Source organism: Phocoena phocoena, chromosome 5 (assembly GCF_963924675.1).
Source record: "Phocoena phocoena chromosome 5, mPhoPho1.1, whole genome shotgun sequence".
In the NCBI taxonomy this organism is placed as follows: Eukaryota; Metazoa; Chordata; class Mammalia; order Artiodactyla; family Phocoenidae; genus Phocoena; species Phocoena phocoena.
Window position 1 is genome coordinate 136,099,461 of NC_089223.1, and position 19,224 is coordinate 136,118,684.

General features: G+C 56.7%; 1 protein-coding gene across 1 annotated transcript in view; it reads right to left on the bottom strand.

Moving 5' to 3' along the window:
- Positions 1–386: 386 nt before the first annotated feature.
- Positions 387–19,224, bottom strand: part of ABLIM2 (actin binding LIM protein family member 2) — a 111,953-nt gene continuing 93,115 nt past the window's right edge. Inside the window, exons 20-23 of the mRNA XM_065877288.1 lie at positions 15,183–15,237; positions 13,811–13,818; positions 13,524–13,604; positions 387–500 (exon numbers count right to left, since the gene is read on the bottom strand). Coding sequence (XP_065733360.1) covers positions 387–500; positions 13,524–13,604; positions 13,811–13,818; positions 15,183–15,237 — 258 coding nt within the window. The remainder of the gene's footprint in view (positions 501–13,523; positions 13,605–13,810; positions 13,819–15,182; positions 15,238–19,224) is intronic.

A 19,224-nucleotide genomic window follows, 5' to 3' on the forward strand; every position in this document is an offset into this window, starting at 1 on the left:
CAAATCTCCGGTCCCATCACCTCTGTCCTACCAGCGTGGGGTGGGCACTGCCCGGAGGCCTGGGGGGTGGGCTGCACTTGTCTGTTCCTCCATCTCCGGGGCAGTGACCTTGCAGCATCTCCGTGATGGCAAGCAACAGCGGGGAAGGAGTAGTGCAAAGCCAGGCGTCTGGGCCCTAAACTACGGGCGGGAGCGCTGCTGGCAGAAACGGGGCGGGGGGGTGGGGTGCTGCACCTGCTCTGGGACCTCCTCCCACCCCCAGGGCCCAGCCTGGCCCTTCCAGGCGCCCACCGTCCACCGTAGACACAGAGAAGCCAAAGCCAAGTGCAAGAGGAGGGGTCTGGTGGTTCCCGCAGGCGTGCCCGTGGTCAGGGGCCTCGGCAGCGTCAAAACAGCAGGGCTTTCTTCTTGAGGTCGTTCCTCTTCCAGAGGGCCAGGCGGTCAAACTCTTCCATGCTCATCCCAAACACTTCCTGGAACTCCTCGGGCGACAAGTGTCTCTTCAAATAAAAATGAAAACCCAGAGGGGAGCAGTCAGCAACTTCGGCCCCTGAGGCGGGATCTGCAGCAAGGATGCGGTGGTCCCCTCAGCGCACCCGGGGCCCTCGGGCTTCCCACCTTCCCTCTGCATCCCCATCGCTCTGCTTTGCAGTGGACAGAACCAAGCCCAGAGGAAAGAGATCCGGTTAGGGCCCCAGGCTGGTGACCAGCTGCAGAAGTGGGGCCAGAGCCCTGCCTCCTGACACCTACAGACACGTGTCCCACTGCAGACAAAGTTTGAAAGCACACCCGGGAGAGGACTTCCTCCTGCCGGGAACTGGCTGAGATTTCACGAGATTTGCACATGCGGGCACATTCATGATTTCATTTAATTTTCATGGCCGCCGTGTGAGAGCCGGAAGTGAGTGGTTTATTTCGCCCCCATTTCACAGATGAGGACGCTGAGGTGTGGAAGGTGAGCAAAGGAGCCTCAGTTCAAATCCTCCCTCTTCCCCTCCTCTGCTGTGTGACCGTGAGTGAGTTTTTTGTCTCTCTGAGCCCGATCCCGGGGGCACAATGGAGAAGCTGAACGGCACGGTGTCAAGGGCACCTGCGCCAGCTAGCCTCTGGAGCCTCAGTCTACTCACCTGTAAGTGGGGTCACCCTGGCAACCACCCCAGAGGTGTGTGGGTGAGTGGGTCAGTGCAGGTCAGCTCTCAGGGCTGAGCCCGGCCACGGTCAGGGCCAGTGTGTGTTGGGCACGTTTGTTATGATTCAAGATACAGCAACCTCTGTGGAGCTTCCCCTGACCGCCACCCGAATTCTAGACTGTTCCTTGCAGGTTTCTGCTCCCATCAACCCCACATCTGTCTTCCTCAGCAGGCTCTGAGTAACTCCTTGTCCTTCGAGACCTGGCTCAGGTGGGCACGGCACCATCTCCCGGGAGGGCTTCCCAGGGGGAGTGAGGCCGTCCCCCTCCTGCCTGGGAGGGCTGAGGGGAAGACGGAAAGGAGGTGGGGGACAGTCTGCAATGGGAGCGGGGGTCAGGTTCCGGCCCCAGAGGAGCCGGTTCAAATCCCCCTCTGGCCCCCATTTGAGAAGTGTGGCTTCCGTGTGGCTGTGTGGAAACCAGTATGGCCGTTCTTCCACGTACTTAGCAGGATCACCGTGCGACCCAGCAGATCCACTCCCAAGCAGATCCCAGACGACCCAAACCAGGGACTCACGCGGACACCTGCACACCCACGTTCACAGCGGCATCACCCACAAGTGCCAAGAGCGGAAACAACCCAACTGCCCATCGAAGGACAAACGGATAAACAAAACGAGCTCCATTCAGACTCGGGAACACGGCTCGTCCATAAAAAGTCGTGAAGCTCTGATGTTCGCTGAAACACAGACACGGCCGTTAGGCTGATCCCACTTATACGAAACATCCAGGAAGGGCAGATCCACGGGGACCAAAACCAGAGTAGTCACTGCCGGGGTCTTGGGGAGGGAAAGGACCGGAGAAGAGCTGGTCAGTGGTACGCGGTTTCCTGATTAAAGTGTTCTGGAATTGGATAGAGGTAGTGGAGGTCGTACAACCTTGAGAACGTATTAAACGCCACTCAGTCATACACTTTAAAATGGTTAAAATTGTGACTTTTATAATTTAAAAAACCCAATTGTTGCCCCTCAAAGAGTGGTTTCCTTAAATTTAAAACAAAACACCTCATACTAAAGGTTACTGTGATAATCAAGAGAGAAAACGGTGTGAAAACACATGGTTAACTACGGAAAGCAGAAACATCAGAGTCACTGCCACTTGTGTCCTGCATAAAAATCACCAGATATGTGTGGCACGCCCTGGGCTTTGGAGCCCAGTTGCTGGCAGGATATGGGGGACACACACAGACACAGACATATATAGACACACACAGACACGCACGGAGACACACACACATATACAAACACATAGGTACACACAGACATACTAGACACACACACACAGAGACACACAAACACACACGCACACACAAGACATACACAGACATATACAGGCATGCAGACACACACAGACACGTAGATATACACAGACATACTAGACACGCACTCACACAGAGACACAGACATACACAGATACACACAGACACACACACACCATCAAGCTAGTCTCCGCCAGGGAAGGGCCGTGAACTGCCTGCTGCCATCTCGCACCTGCAACCAGGAAGAACGTGCTGGCATATGCCAGAAACGAGCCACCTGCATGGCACTGACACTGGGGTTTCCTGCCGATCTGGGGAATCCACAACCCAGCCCACGGGGACTCAGAACTGTCACTTCAGACAGCGGCACCCACTTCCAGGTACCGTGTCACAACCTTCCCAAGTACTGTGGGTCAACCAAGACGCCCAACGGGAAGGAGAAAAGGAAAATCGTGTCTCCTGTTATTGGCTGGGTGTTGAGCGGGAGCCTGACACAGGCCGGGGTCCTGAGGCCCCGGGGGGCATGGCTGTGGGTGGTTAATGGGAGCGCGGCAGGGCAGAGAAAGATGAGGCTTGAGCGAGATGCTGGCCTCCAGGGCCGGGCCCTGGGAGGTGGAAGCAAGGGGAAGGGGCCCAGAGGTGACAGCGAACAGGGATCCCAGGGAGGCATGGGCCGGGCTGGCAGGGTGATGCCCAGCACCCCTGCAGCCTGTGATCTCCTGCTTTAGGGCCACCGGGTGTCTCCGGGGTTGGGTCTCCCAGGCGGTGACACACAGAGGGGAGGAGAAGGGAGAGCAGCGACACAGGTCACCGCGCTCTAAGCTGGGAAGGGGAGAGCGGCGCGGTGAGGGTGACCCTGTGCTCACCGGCCGGGAGCCTCCCGCTAGCGGCAGGGGGACCACAGCAGGGCCTGCGTGGGGTGGGAAGGGGGCCCAAGGAGTCACTTACCCCCGGCACCCCCCGCAGGTCCCATGCAGCCCATCCTCTAGCCTCCAGACCAAGATGCCCTGAGAACTGAGTCCGAAAAGCTGTACAGGAACCTGGGTTCTACGGGCAAGGGGACACCCGACCTTGGGGACCTGTGAACTGGGGACATGTGGTGGGTTAGCGGGCAGGAGGAGAGGCAAAGGAGAGGACCCTCTGGGGCTGGCGCTCCCAACCCTGCTCCCCGCGCCTGGCCCCCACCTGGCCACAGGAGCCCACCACGTTGCCGGGGAGGCAGCCGGAGGCGGGAGGGAGGGAGGGGTGCTGCACGGTGTCCCAGCTGGGTTCCCAAGCCCGCAGGCCTGTCACAATGACCCTGGGTGCTTGTCACATCTGAGAGTGCCTGCACCCTCCCCTCTGCCCCCCCAAAACCTCCCAAGGCAGCCTTAGGGGCCCAGGAGCCCGCGTGTGTCACATGCCTCCCAGAGCAGCTGATGGCAGCTGGGTTTGGGGACTCAGGCTAAGGGCGAGTCCTGGGGGCTGGCAGGGACCCCCGGGCTCTGGTCCTGTTTCCCCATCCGTAGGCTGAGAACAAAACTTGGCTGCCTGAGGGCTCTGGAGGGCAGGAGAGGGTCACATGGGGAAGGCCTGGCAGAGGGATCTGTTCAGCCATCCCAGCTCCAGCTCTGTGGTCTCCAGTATCTCACCACACCTGGCTGATCCCACGGCCTCCCAGGGAAGAAGGGGCTAAAGGCCCCCGCTCCTGGGCAGCTGGGAACTTGGTAATGTCCGTCAAGGCAGAGTCAGGGCCCCCCATCCAGGGCTCTTCTTGCCCGCCCGAGTGCCTGCCACAGCGGGAGGAACGTGGCAGAGCACGGCCGACCCCAGAGGCCAGAGCCGGCTTTCTGACCCTGGCCCAACTCCCCCGGCCGCTGGCTCCGGAAGGCTTCCCTGCCCCGCCAGGCACGGCACGGCCAGATTCCCTCCTGAGCCGGCAGGAAGGCAGCCCAGGGCGTGGTGCCTGGGCCGAGGGACGTTCCGGGATGGCCTCGCTTCTGGGGTGCACTGGGGAGAGCCCCTGGGGAGGAGGACGTTTTTGCAGCATGGTAGAGGTCCCACACGCTTTGCCAGGGGTCCGCCTATGTGTCACCCTCCAGGGCAGCATCGTGCAAAGACCTCGGGCTCAGGAGCCAGACACACAGGAATCCGGTCCTGGCTCCAGGCCTGTCCAGCTGTGCTAAGCGACACGACCTCAGTTGTGATGTTTGTAAAATCGGAATAATCCTGTCTGTGCCTTAGCCCACTCTCCCTCTGCCTGGAATGCCGGGCCCTCCTCCTCTGCCCACGTAACCCCTACTCACTCCCCAGACCTGGGCTTGGGTGTCAGCTCCTCCAGGAAGTCTCTCCTGACTGCACCCGTCACCCCAAGCTCCCAGACCCGCAAGCTTCCTTTCCGTGGTGTAAATACACCATGGCCAGTTTCAAGCTTCCAACGTGACGCCACTGAATGCAGAGCTGGAAAGAGATGCCCCGGAGCACAGATGATTCCTCCCGCGCACAGATGCAATGGCGGTTAAGTAACCTCGAGAGCACAGATGGTAGTAAAATGTAGTCGAGAGACTAGGGAGGAGGGAGTGTTGAGTATTTATCACCTTTGCTTTAAATGTAATTTTTATAATCGTAAGTTTACATCATTTGTTTTTCAGTAATGGCTGGTTTAACAACCAGCGTGGGAAATTCCTGAAAATATAACAACACGAGCGGCCGTAGCAGCCCCTGATCTCTGAGCAAGCCGGATGCACTAGGGGTCCCTCCGTAACGCGCACCCCTGGGCAGGGAGAGGGCCTGTGTGCCCGGGCCCCTGCATGGGGCGCTCCTGGGTGATAGGGTGAGCGGAGAGAAGGGAGGGGAAGGGCTGGTCCTATGCAGGCGCTCTGCTCTCTCCTCATTCAGGTGCCGGGACGCAGAAATAAACCGGGTGCGCCCACCCCACAGAGATCTCACACCTGCCGGGCAGGTGGGTCAGAGCACAATTAAGTCCATTCGAGGGCCTGGGACCTGGAGGCCTTGATGCCTTGTGAAGCACTGATGACATGCCACCAGCATCTTACAGCCAGAGGTAGTTTTCTGAGGGACATGATCTGACTTAAGCCTGTAACCTGGCTCCATCGCCAAGGGCTCCCTGAATACAGGAATCAGTAACGGCCACTAACCTCTGCTCGCAGCAAGGGCTCATCAAGGGACGGCAGCCGGGAACCCAGGGCACACACGGCTCTGTGCCAGACGCACACGTGCACTCACACCCAGGGAGGCAACGAGTGTGGGAGCTGGTGGTGCCCAGAGGACGTGGACCGGGCCACAGACGGGGACGTCTCCCGTGTCACCCAGCCTGCAAGTGGCACATTAGAACTCGGACCTTCTGGAGGGGGGTCCAGGGCTCTTTCTGAGAAGCTGTCACCTGCTGTTCCTTGAGACCACCGTGCCGTTCAGAACAGCAGGTCCACGCAGCGGGGGGGGCTACCCCTCCCCTTGGCAGACGGGCCCACCGAGGCCTGTGTACCTGGAAGCCGGGCCATGCATGCTGTCCCTCTGGGGCAGAAAGCCCCACTTTTTCTGGGTCACGGACCCTCCGAAACGATGACGCAGTGGCCCATTTTGGTAGAATCACGCACACTCATACACGCGGCGTCCGGGTCCAGGAGGCCTACTCGGGGATCCCAGTTTGGACTCTGAACCCCGTCATCCTCCTGCACTGATGCAGGACCACTGGCCAGGCTTGGGAAGGGACTTCATGACAGTTGCTGCCATCGTCACCTGCCCTGAGATTCTAGTTTTCATTTTTACCAGCCCGCTGGCCGCTGCCAGGCCCCCTGCTCCAGTGGGGGCTGATCGGGTGGGCTCAGGCCCCAGACCCGCTCAGTCTGAGAATCCTGGACCGGCAAGGGCCCACGTTTCTTCTGAGGCCTGGGTCCCACAGTGCCTCCCTGCCCCACACACTGTACAAGGAGGCCCTGTCTGCAGAGGGGAGCCCTGCCCTGCTGAGCTGGGTCCATGCTCTGAAGCTTCTGCCGTCTTAGCCGGAGGTCCCTGACGTCATCGCCATAACAACAGCATCACCATAACGACAGCATCACCATAATGACAATGATCCCTGCCATCTGCAGACTGCTCCTCTGTGCCAGGTGAGGGACGGGAGCTCTCCATCACAGGCTCGTGATGTGTGCATAGTGTATGGGGAAGGACGGGGACGGAGGCTCCGAGATGTGGAGTGACGTGGCTGCCAGGTGGCCCCGAGGCCCTGCCTCACCGTGTCCTTGCCCACCTCTTCCACCACCGTTCTGCTCCACGGTGGGCACCCACGGGTTCTGGAACATGCCATGCTCTCCCTCCACTGCACAGAGCTGCTCCTCCTTCTTCTACAGGTACCAGTTCAAATGCCCCCCTCCTCCAGAGGACCCTCCCGGATTGCACTAGCCAAGCGAGCAGGCCCCAGGCCATGTGTGTCCCTCAGTACGGAGCCACTGCTGATCTCACCTGGTTCTCAGCTCCAGTAGGGCAGGATGGGCTTGTCTCCCATCCTCATCCACGGACAATCTGTGCTCTTTGCATCCCTGAATCTAAATCTGTGCTCTCACCTTGCCGGCCACGCTGCCTCCCAGCTTCCTCTCTCCTCCTTCAGAGCCCATTCCACTTGCCTGCCCTACTCTGCACTGTGTCTCCCCCCTCCCTCCCCGCCCTCCACCCCTAAGTCCCTGCCACTTGGCCTGGCCTTGGAGGACTGTTCCTGTGAGCCTCTCCTGGGAGGCCCCAGGGTCCCAGAGGCTGTGGCAGACCCATCTCCCAGGCACACCCAGTGGCTGGGAACCCACACTTCACCATCAGTCTGTCAGGTTCTTATCAGACCGGTTGGATGGGTCTAAACAAAGGACGTATTCTTTAACTGCAGGACCTTATTTTTCAGGCAAATTCCAACAACTTGGGCTTTTCCTGCTTGAGCAAACTCAGGTGTGCATTTAGCCTCAGGGTCTGGCAGAGGTGGCCCCAGAGGAGCCGCTCAGCCTTGCCCCTGCTGAGCACTCGGAAAGGAGGACCCTGGGGACTCGCCTGGACACACCCTCCTTCCAAACCTGTTCAGCCGGCAGCCTTTGCTCTCTGCATGAGTCAGAGGCCCTGGTGCACGGCTGTTTGGCCAAACACTAGTCTAGGGTTGGCTGGGAAGGTATTCTGTCAATGTGGTCATGCCTACAATCAGCCTTTAAGTGAAGATGACCCTCCATAATGTGGTGGCCTCATCCACTCCGTTGAGGCAATCACTGAGGGCTTCCTGGAGAAGGAGATATTCTGCTTCTACCTGTCAGCTCCTACTCGAGTGTCCATCCAGCCTGCTGCTGGCCTGCCCTGCGGATTCCACACTTGCCAGCCCCTCGGGAAGCCAATTCCTTAAATTAAATTTCTTAATACATGTCTATGTCCATATCTGTCTGTCCGTCTGTCTACCTGTATCCTGTTGGTTCTGATTCTCTGGAAGGCCCTGGCTGATACACTTTTGGTTCTGATTCTCTGGAAGGCCCTGGCTGATACACTTTTGGTTCTGATTCTCTGGAAGGCCCTGGCTGATACACTTTTGGTTCTGATTCTCTGGAAGGCCCTGGCTGATACACTTTCCTACCTAAGGAGCCAAATGTGTGCTCTGGGAGGTTGGGGCAAGGAAGGGTGGTTAGAAATTCACTTTAATACTGTAATTAATCCAGGAAGATGCACAGCACAGTGGCCCTGTGTGACTACTTAGCTGGAACCCCAGGTCTGTCCCCCAGAAGCTGAGGGCCTGGGGATGTCCTCCAGCTCCCCTACCCCCACCCCTTCCCACCAAGGCCTCCTCTGTAGCTGCTGCACCAACTTGTGAAAACCAAGTACAGGAACGTGTCAAGTGCTTGGGACAGCCTAGTGATCAAGGGCTTGTAAATAAGCCAAATCTGATAAATTCTCAAACATCCTGTTTTTTCCCCATATCGGGCATCAAGGAGGGACCTCTGTTCTCCTGGCGGCCTAAGCCTGTGGCTGATCCTACCTCCATTCACAGCCAGCCACCTTGCTCTTCCACTAAGTTCTTAGCAATCATTGTTTGGCCAGCCCATAGCACCCCATCCCCGGGGAAACCTTTGTCTAATCCATACTGGCCTACTCGGTTCCCAGGTTGGTAAACTGGGGGCAACATGGACAAAATAACTGAAACCATGTGCACATCACACCTGCCTGGGGCTCGCTCACGGCAGGTGCTCACGGCTACTTCTGAACAACTGAATAGATGCTCAAACCACCCAGCAGGACAGGCAACAGCGATGTCATCTGACAAGTAAGGGTCAGGCTCAGAGTGGTTAAGTAACTTGTCTGTGGTCACACAGCTAGACATTATGGAGACTGGGTTCACACCCAGGTCATCCCGACCCTAAGTGCTCTCTCCCTCCACCAGGATGCCACCTTTGGATGGCAAGAGGCTGATACACGAGCAAAATGGCCAGTCTTTCGGCAAACGTCGGGCAGCACAGAGGTTTGCAGGAGTGGCCTCAGGTAAGAGGACACTTGAGTCTGCCCGGGGCAGGCAAGGCTCTTCCCCCTCAGAGTGGAAGCTCCTGGCACAGCCAAACGCAGGAAGGATCTGAGACCCTCCAAGGCATGAGGTCCTTGGGTGCCAGGGGTAGGCGTTGGGACCCAGACCCCCCAGGACAGAAAGTGCTGGATCTCGGGGATGGTGTAAAACTGGCCCCGGACGGGTCTCCCCGGGAAGCCCGAACCTGGCTCTGCGCATTGGGATCACACGAGTCATCTGACTGCCTTCCATGTGACAGCACTTCCAGAGCAGCGGAGGACTGCCACACTCCTTCCAAACACCTCCATGAGTCACCAACCTTTACTGAGCACCTACTATGGGCTTCCGGGGGCCTATATGGCACCTTCCTCTCTGTCAGGCTGAGCATCCTGTATTCCCTTGTCTGTGCCTCAGAGGCCAGAGCGACAAACGCTATCAGAAGCAGGGTTCGTCCTGCTGCACCAAGTGACCACCACTTACCCAGCACCCCATCCCGACAGCCCGGAGTCACGCCAGGCGTGTCCCTGCCCCTCCCACTTTGACCTCCCAAATAGGGCCTGAATCTACCTGCTTCTCACCTCCGCACTGCCACCACCCTCTCCAAGATGCTATCATTTCTTGCCCGGATAACCCAACCACCTCCAGAACGGTTTCCCTGCATCCACACGGCCAATTCAGGCTTCACGGTGCAGCCTCGGGCACTGTTTTACTTACATAATCAGGTCGTCCTGCAACTTGAAAGCCTTGCCTTTCCTAGAAACCAAACTGCTTACGTGGCTCAGGGCCCTACAGAGGCCTGGCCCCTCCTACCCACCACCCACTCAAGCACAGCTAGTTCCTTCTCAAACAGCCTATGCTGCCTCCTGCCCCAGGGCCTTTGCACCTGCTGTGTGCTCTTCCTGGAATTCTCTTCCTACCTGCCATGACTCACCTTAGGTGCAAGTGCGTGTGCGCGCACACACACACACACACACACACACACACACACACACACGCAGGCACACTTACTGCACCCAGTTAACTTTTACCCCCTTTTAAATGCTCACAGGCCCACCCTCCTCTCCTTTAGAGCCCTTACCTTGGTGTATAACTTCACACACTCATTTGGGTCATCAGTTGATTGACGTCTACCTCCCACCCAGCTGAGTCTACGGGCAGAGCTCATGCTGGTTTCTGCTCACTGTGTGTCCCCTAGGGCCCAGCTCAATGCCTGGCACGTGTTCACCAAACCAGTGAGACTCAACCAAGCACTCTGGCGGTAAAGGACGGACAGAGTGGTCCTCCTTCCAGGGACCGACCCTACAGAGGTGTGTGGGAACCGCCAGCTGTCTGCCCACATCCATCTTCTCCCCTTGCTGAGCACACAGCAGACCTGCAGCTGTGCCATGTGACCGAGCCCCAGCCAACGGCCTGTCACTCCACAGCCTGGCCCCTGGGACCCTCCCCGGTGTGGAACTGAAGCTGAGCAAGACACTGTGCAGTTCCTGGGCATGGAAGCCTTTCTGTGCCCCCCGTTTCTTGTTTGTAGGGAACAGACTCCAGCCTCCATGACCTTCCCTGAGTTCCAAAGGGAAGACTCGAACAGTTGCTAATCAGGGAAGGGACGGCCTGCAGAAACAAGGGAAGATCGGCCAAGAAACGCTGGCTCCACCTCGAGGGATACATATAACAATATATTTTGAGCTCTTTATCGAACTAGAACCCCAATAAATGGAAGATGTCAGTATTCTTCATTCCAGAAAAGACCACCTGAGGCCAGATTAAAGGAGTGCAGACACCCTAATCTTATCAGCAACCCCCCCCACCAACCATTGCTAGAATACTCCTCATCAAATCCACCCAGGTTGGGACATACAGTTTTCGGCCTCAGAACGGGATGCGGGACCACCGCGCAGCCATCGAAAAGGACGGGCAGTTCCCCATGAAATGGCATGGAAAAATGTTCACATAACATTTAAGAGAGAAAAAGCAGATGTCAAACTGCATAAACAGTACGAGGCTACTTATCCAAGAGAGAATTCAGTTATCTCTGGGTATTTGTGCAAAAAAAGAGATTTCCGGAAGCATGTCTGCCCCGGAGCTAACAGGAGTCTTGACTCGGCAGGGGAATTCCATGTAATGTTTACGTTCTTTGTGTTCTTCTGGACTTTTACAAGAGTTATGAACTGCTTTTATATTAAAAATAAAGCTCTCTCCCCTGAAATAAAAACAGCGGTGTCCCTTTCTCTCCTGCTGGGATATAGCCCCTCTGAGCCCCTCCTGGCTCACACCCCAGCTCCAAACCCTGAAGGCTGTGGGACATGCCGTTTGTGAAAACGCTTCCAGTTTGCCTCCCGGCTTGCCTGAGATCAGGAAGAGAATGATTACAGAGAGACGCACCCTTGGGTGTGTTCTTGGAGATTTGGGTGATTAAACCCGTTACCCCGTCCTCCAAGGTTTTTTCTTTTTAAAAAGGGAAACATTTGCATGTATTAACCACTTGATATTTTGCACCTTCTCTCTGTACTGTAGGAAAATAAGGGTTGGGGTATGGGAGTTGGTTAAAGCGAACCCCAGACCCAAGAGGGAAGTAGCAAGTCCCAAGGGGCGGGCGGCCCCGAGGCTGCTGCTGCGTCAGGACCCCCACGGTGGGAGCCAGGAGCCCTCAGGGCACCCACGCTTAAGGAACAAACAAGCAGAACAGTGGGACCCCTTCAGGCGGCTCCTGACTGAGTCACCCAGCCGCGACACCCTCCTGCTTTACGGCAGTGGGACAAGACCACACCCTCAACAAGGGCTCACCTTCAGCAGGAGCCAGAGTGTGTCCCCTGCGGAGGCAGCGGGGATTGCCACGGGTGAGGCCCCGGAAGAGGCTGCCTAGGGCCTCGTCTTCCAGATCACAGGGCAGGCATCCCTTAAGCTTGATTCGGGGCCTGCTCTGTGCATTCCTGCTCTCGGAGCACCTCCACGTGCTCTCCCTGCCCCCCACTCACACCCCAGCTTCCTAGCCGGTCCCGCTGCCCCGCCCCCAGCCCCGGGAATGACCCGCACACCTCCTAACAGGTCAGAACATTCCAGTCGTCCTTCGTCTTCTATGGGGTGAGGTCCAAGTGTCCTGCTAAGTGGCCAGCCTCCTGAGCAAAGGCCCTGGGGTCATTTGGCTCTGCGGTCCTTTGCTGGCAAGATGCTCCCCACACCCTGGGGACTCCAAGACTCAGCGGGTGGACTGCACTGCCTGACCACAGCATCCATGGGCTTGCTGGCTCTGGCGCTTCCCCTCCCCGGCCTCAGCTCCCCACCTCCCTGCAGCTAAGCCTTTGCTGTTGCTGTGAGCCCAGCATCACCCTCCCTAGGTCCCAGGTCTCAGAGCCCCTCTAGGAGCCCCCGCACCCCGAGTCTCTTCCCTGCAGACGCTGAGCCCGGGGGAGGGGAGGTGAACATCTGTCCATCAGTCAGGCCAACAGGCACAGAGGAAACATTCAAGAGATGGAGGGAGGGAATCTGGGTCTGGAGACATGATTAAGCCCCACCCGAAGGGACCCGTCAGTTGTAGGAGCTGGCAACTCCCTTTTAGCTTAAACCACTTCGGGCCAAGTTCCTACTATTGCAACAGAGAAGACAAAATGGACACGCCTCCCCCCACTGCTGCAGCCACACCAGCGTCCCTGTCCCCTCCTTGCCACCACTACCCTGTACCCTGGGGGAGGGGCTTTATGTGACCTCTCGTGGGTACAGCCACCAACCCAGTGTATATCAATACCCTCATCTTAAAGGGCGGAGATCAGGGCTCCAGAGCAACTGTCTGGACCACCTGAGACGGCGTTTCTTTTCAGATTGGCTCCCACCTGGCAGCCCTCCTGAGCCCTGGGGCACTGCTGGTGCCCCTCAGCCACATTCACGCCCCTACGGCTCCCTCCCACCAGCCACCTGAACCCCCGCCCACAGAGGCAGCAGGGCAGGGGCTGGCGCTGGCCGGACACACACTCTGCTTCAGGTGTCCCCAGCCCCGGGGCACAGGCGCGGCGGGTGGCCCTGGGCCTTCAGGAGCCTCCAGACCCCTCACCCCAGTGACACCTTCCTGACATGGCTCGGGAGGTGAAGTCCATTGCTGGCCACTGATTTCCTCCTGGGAAGACAGTGAGGATGGAGGAAGCACGTACTCTGGCCACTTGGGACCGTGGCTCATGGTGGGGCCCGGTCAACAGATGTCTGTGCCCTTGACCTGCGGGTCTTGTAAACATACACTTGCTCCCAGAGCTCAGTATTATTCAAGACCGGGGTGAGTGTGGTCAAACGAGAAGCCATGAATTGGGCTGATTTTCTGAATATCAGCGCTCAGGGAAGAGGCGAATGTTATAAGCACAGTGACGAAGGCTTCCCCCTTTGCACAGCCAGCTTTGTTGGGTACATGACCACGTTCTCCGGTCTTTGAAACAACGAGGGACCTGACTCCAAGCTCATCGCCGGGCACTGCGCGGTCACCACGGGGACCTGGGGGGCGACGAACTTCGACTTTGTGGGTGTCAAGGCAGCTGCAGAGACTCGCTCGGCAGACGTGACCCTCCACCCCTGGGGGCCCCTCTCACCTCCAGTCTCGTCCGGTCCACGTCTTTGGGCAGCTTCACGCGGATTCGGTTTGTGACGATGAGGGCGTCATAAGGATAGATCTGCGGGGAGAAGAAAGTCCGGGTTCACCCGGGAAGTAAGCATGTGCGGGGACAGAAGAGCCGAGCCCGAGGCCAGCGTAGAGGTACATACTTGCGTCTGCATCTGACACACACATTTCACAGGGAAAGCACAAAAGGAACTTTTAACCTGGGCAGGTACAGCTCGGCAGCTGGAGGTCAGCGCGGGAGCGGGCGGCCCCTCTTACCTTGTATTCTGTAAGAGAAAGCAGAGACCACAGGGGCCGGGTTAGAACACGCACGAGCTCGGCCCAAAGGTGGAAGCAAGCCCGTCCAGGACCCCCACCCTGCGGTGGGCCGGGCCTCGCGGTCTCCATCCCCTCCCGCGGCATCCTCCGAGCTGCGGGGGGACGGGCTCTGGGATCTCCGGCGGGAAGCCAGAGCAGCAGGCATGGTCGGGAGGCTGCAGGCCAGACTGGGAGCCAGACGCGGCACTGTGTTCTCCCTCAGCCGTGCTGCTGTCTCCCTGGTGGTCCGGGCCTGCCTCGGTTTACCCCCGTGGAGACAGGCAGCCTTGCTGGGGTCGAACCCCCCTGCCTCTTACTGTTTTTCCTTCATGACCCTTTAGCTCCTCCTTTTCAATACAGAGCTCCGCGTGCTAGCTTTTTAAAAAGGTTTTCCTTCCAGACTAAAAGCGGCTTGTTAAAAATTAAAGTCGTACGGATGGGAGGCCTCCGTGAGCACGCAGAAACCACAGGGCAGCATCTCTGGATCTCGGCCACAGGCAAGCCTGTCTCGGGAGGGAGACCCTGGCGAGGGGCTGGGCACCGGGGGGCCGGCTCTTGAATTTCCCCATGTGCCATGCAGGGTCCCGGCCGCCCCGGCTCTGAGCCCGGGGCCCTGGAGGCCACTTAGAGCTCCCTCCACTCCCACATCCAGCGCGAAGCAGCCCAAGAGAGCAGGCTCCGGTCACCCTCGGGTGACGATCACGAGTGGGCATCGCGGGGCCCGGCGGCTCAGAGCTGGCAGAGCCCTTGGGCAGGCGCCTGCCACGTGACCGGGTCTCTCTAGTAACACCAACCTCCCTGCAGGCCACCCTGCTGGTGTGAAGCCCTGGGAGGCCACACGGAGAGCAGGGCTGGGGCAGCATCTGACCCAACTTCAGACCCGCAGGCTTTTCACTGTGTCTCTGCCTCCTTTATTGCTATAGAATTTAACAGTAGGTGTGGGTTGGCCTCAGCCCTGGCGTGGGACGGACATTCAAACACAGATCTCTCCCCAGGTGACCCGGAGTGACAAGTAAGTCGGGGGGGGGGGGTTGGCAGTGCTCAAGAGGTGAACACCTGGGTCAGGAAATGGAGAAGCCTCTGAGTTAGGAGATGGGGAGCACCGGAGGGAGGGGAGAGGAGAGGGAACATCGCCGGCAACTTTAGAATGGAGGTAAACCAATCCTTGACCGGAAGAGGCAGGGACATGACTGCCCCAGGCTCCCCGACTCCACGATGCTCAGAGCCTTCTGCCAGCGGCCCTGGTCGGGCGTGGTTTCAGAACGAGACTCGTGGAAACCTGTTAGCGACCCCTGCCCCAGCCAGAGACCCACGGGGTCCCCGCTTCCTGTACCTCGCGTGCCCCAGCTGGCATCCAGGTCTGCTCCACAAGGGGCCAGATTGGCATTCTGGAAGAGAAAGAGAGAGGGCGGCAGGGGGCAGGTTGCAGGGCACAGGCTGTCGCCGGGCTCCTGGCGGCCTGGCCGGGGAGGAGGGTCAGCCCACGGTGCCCACTGAGGCCGGGCTCTGGAAGGGCCGTGTGGCCGCCCACACTCGTCGGGGCTGCCGGCTTCCCACGCGGCGGGTTTGCTCACATACCTCCCGCCACCTTCAGGCCTGAGCTGCCCCTGCCTGTCCAGCCAGCTCCTTCCCGTTGTGATGACAGCTCCAGGGCGCCCGGCCCCTCGGCCCGCAGCTGGCCTGGACCCGGAGGGCGGCTCACTAGGGCTACGGCTCTGCTCCCTCCAGACGCACTGTCCCCAGGGACTCAGGTGGCCGGTGTCTGTAATGTCCCCAGCACAGACCCCTAGTGTCGTGAGCACCCCGTACGGATTGCACCCCATACAATCACTGTGGCTGTGATGGCTGATGAGGTCCAGGGATGGTATTTGGAGGGGGCATGGACCCGGCCACCTGTCTCAGGTGCCTCCCTCACCTGTCCATGGCACCAGCAGCCAACTCTGCTGTCTGGAATTCTCTTTCCCTCTGCCCACCTGAAAAAGTCATCCTGCAAACCTCGACAGAGGGTTCCTGCCCCACTATGCCGGTGCTGAGGCCCCGCAGGGTCAGTCAGTCCCTCTCCTGTCCGACTCTGTCTTGGCCCTGCATCCGCTGCCCACGGTGGAGAACAATGTTTTATTTGTGCCCGTATCCCTGGCACCTGGTACAGAGTCTGACACGGGGTCAGGGGTCTTGGCCAGCGCTTCTGGAACTGGGCACAGGGGTTAAATTTCCATGGAGAGAGCTCTGCAGTTAAAGAAGGGATTATATTCCTCACCCTTGGGTTGTATTACAGGGAGAGAGCTTTCAGCGCTAATTTACTGCAGGAGGTGATAAGCCAGGAGCTGGTCAGAGTCCTAGCGAGCGCGGGGGCAGGACGAGGCCTCCGAAAGCACCGAGTCCAAAGTCCTTCATCCTGAACAGGGGAAACTGAGGCCCAGAGACGCCGGGACGAGGGCGGCGAGGCGGGTAAGCACCTAAGGGGAGGGTTGGAGCTGGTCTCTACATTTCGGATATTTTGTCCATCATGGATTTTTTTCATTAATTTGGATTTTTCAAAACATTGTATTACCTTGTTTACCTTGATTACTGAGTCCTTTGGTAAGTGCCCTGAATGCCTCACCTTAGTCCCAGCACTGGGACCAGAGCCCGGCAGCCCCTCACCCACCGGTGACTCTCCGTGACCCTGCACCTCCTCCACTTGACTGAATGATTCCCCTTGGGAGTTTTCAAGAGCAATATTTGCAGACATTTTTTCAGGCCACTGACAAGGACACCCCGTGCACCTGCCTGGTTAGGGACGCTCCTGCATAAAGCAAGGCAAACCTGCCTCCCACCTGGCCCGGCTGCGATACGAAAGAGAAATGCCGCTCCCTAGTGCCCGCTTCCCTGCATCACAGGCTGTAATCTCCACGGCCACCGCCACCACCTTGGGCAGTTGGAAACCCACCTCCGGGCAGCAGAACCGGCTTCCTCTGGTCCGCCAGGCTCTGAGACTAGACAGAGGCTCTCAGGAGGGATGGTGGGGCGTCCCCCGGGTGGAGCGGGGGGGCTCACCGTGTCAGTCCAGAGCAGGGAAAGAGCTCTCTACTCCTGGCCTTCTAAATGCCAAGTGGTGAGCATTATCACCATTTAATAGCCGAGGCTCAGAGACGTGAAGCAACTTGCCCAAGGTCACACAGCTAATATATGCAACTGTAAAAAATTTAACCCGTGCATTTTACTTTTCAAAAATTATACTGGGATTGATAACGGTGAGAAGGAAATCGTGGCCATCTCACCATTGTTCTTTTCTTGCTAAAGCTCAAACTGGAGTGTGTCATTTTACTCACTAGCCACTGAGGTGGAAGTAAGAAGGAGTAGAGACTAGCTTTCATAATAACTATTCGTTTGGGAACTACGCTGTAGAACTTAGAAGATTTCACAATTATAACGTTATGTGTCCTGGCAATAACCTTAAGAGGTAAGGATACTTTTTTTAAAGACTAGGAAATAGAGACTCATAGAATTTAAGTAACTTTTGCCCAAACACACACCCAGGAAGTGGCAGAGCTTGGATTTGAACTCGGGGCTGCCTGATGATAACGCATGTGCTCTTTCCAGCATATCCGACTTTTAAAATTTGTTAAGGTCTTCTTTGTAGTGACATACAGGAACCTTTCTATTAATGTTTTATGGATATGTGAAAACCCGATTCAAAATATACGAATTTTTTTCATATGCCTATTAGATTAAGTTCGCTGTTTGCACTATTAAGTTGATCTCCATACTTTTTTTCTCCTTCACTAGATCCATGTCTGATTTCAAAAGAGCCATGTTCAAATGACCTACCATACTTGTGTTTTATCAAGGTCTCTGGCATTGCCACGTTGCTTGGCACGTTTAAATTTATGAATGCCGTTAACTGCTTTATAACTTGTGTCATCACGAGCTAGTGTTCTTTCTTTTTACCACAAATTCTACTAATTCATCTTAACCTTAACTTCTACCTTATCTGACATTAATACTGCCACTCATGCTTCCCTTCTACTTGTGATTTTGGTATCTCTTTCCCATCCTTTGACTTCTAATCCATTAAAAAATAATTTGTGTTCATCTCATGATGATACATGCTTTTCTTCTTTTATTTAAAAAAAAAATCTAACCTGACAGTTTTTGTCATTTAGTAGGAAAATTCAGTCTGTTCTTATTTAGCATCAGGGTTTTTCAAAATGGGACTCCTTCCAAGGGGCTACCGTGTGGATCTGTCGGTGACCAGCGGTCAGTCTCTTAATAGCAGACCGGGTGGCACCTGTTGGAACCAATGCTGTCTCATCCACAGGAAAGCCTTTAGTAGGTGGCTGTTTCCCTATTTATTCTACAGAGAGGTGTGACTATCTACCATGCGTCAGGCTCTGTGGCGGGCTAGTTATCAGGACATTTTAACAAGCTTTGGGACATATGGTGCTGGCCCCTTGTGACAAATCCCTTCCAGAACAAGAACCAGGCACATCTCTGCCTCCCCTGATTTATTGACTTCCTTCCTTCCATTTGACAATAAGAGAACTACACAACCGGTCACGCTCAGGAAGCTCACAGCTAAGCGTCGGTGGTTTTTCCCATACAGTGTTCTGTGTGTCTCTGATGTAATGTTCTCCTACTGCTTTCTTTTCCTCTCCTTTGGGATTTGGTGTTACTGGGTTTTTGGTCACTCTGCATCTGGGCTTTTACTTTAGGTCACCTGGAATCCTTTCAGAAACAACTTCATCTGACATGGCTGAGCTGTAAAAGACTGGTCCTCAAATCACCTGGCTTCCCAGCTGAGAAGCAGGCGTACGATTACATTAGAGTCTTAGAAAGAGTGAAGAAAAAAAAATAGGAAAGAACATGAGTAGGGAAAAAAGAATCCTCCGAAAAAGTCAGCAATAACTTTCATCCATCTCCTGGATATTGTAATGTGGAACGCTAAAAACCCTCATGTGGTGATGAACTCCATCTTTATCGACTCCCCAAGATGTGCAGAAGGCCTCACTCACAGGCTTTCTAACACTCTGCTCCCCACCCTGAGGCCAGCAGGGGAAACATTCCCGGAGGGTTCAGCTCTCGACTCTGGAAAGCTTAGAGTCTGCTCTCAGCTCTAGGAGAGGCCTGAAGATGGTGTCCCCGCCAGAGTGTCTGGATAGGCTGCTCCCAGACACCTTGGGGGTGGAGCCTCCGGAGGCCACGCCTTCCTCACAGGTGCTGGGAGCCATCGACCCACGTCCTTCCAGCCTGGCAACCAAGAAGGGACTCTCCCTAGAGGATGCATAACCCCGCCCCCAATGACGCAAGCCTGGAAGTGCTGACGTTCAGGCTCTTGTCTCCCACATTTTGATAGAAACCCCAGGACTTGGCTTGGGGGGTGGAACGCCTCGGCA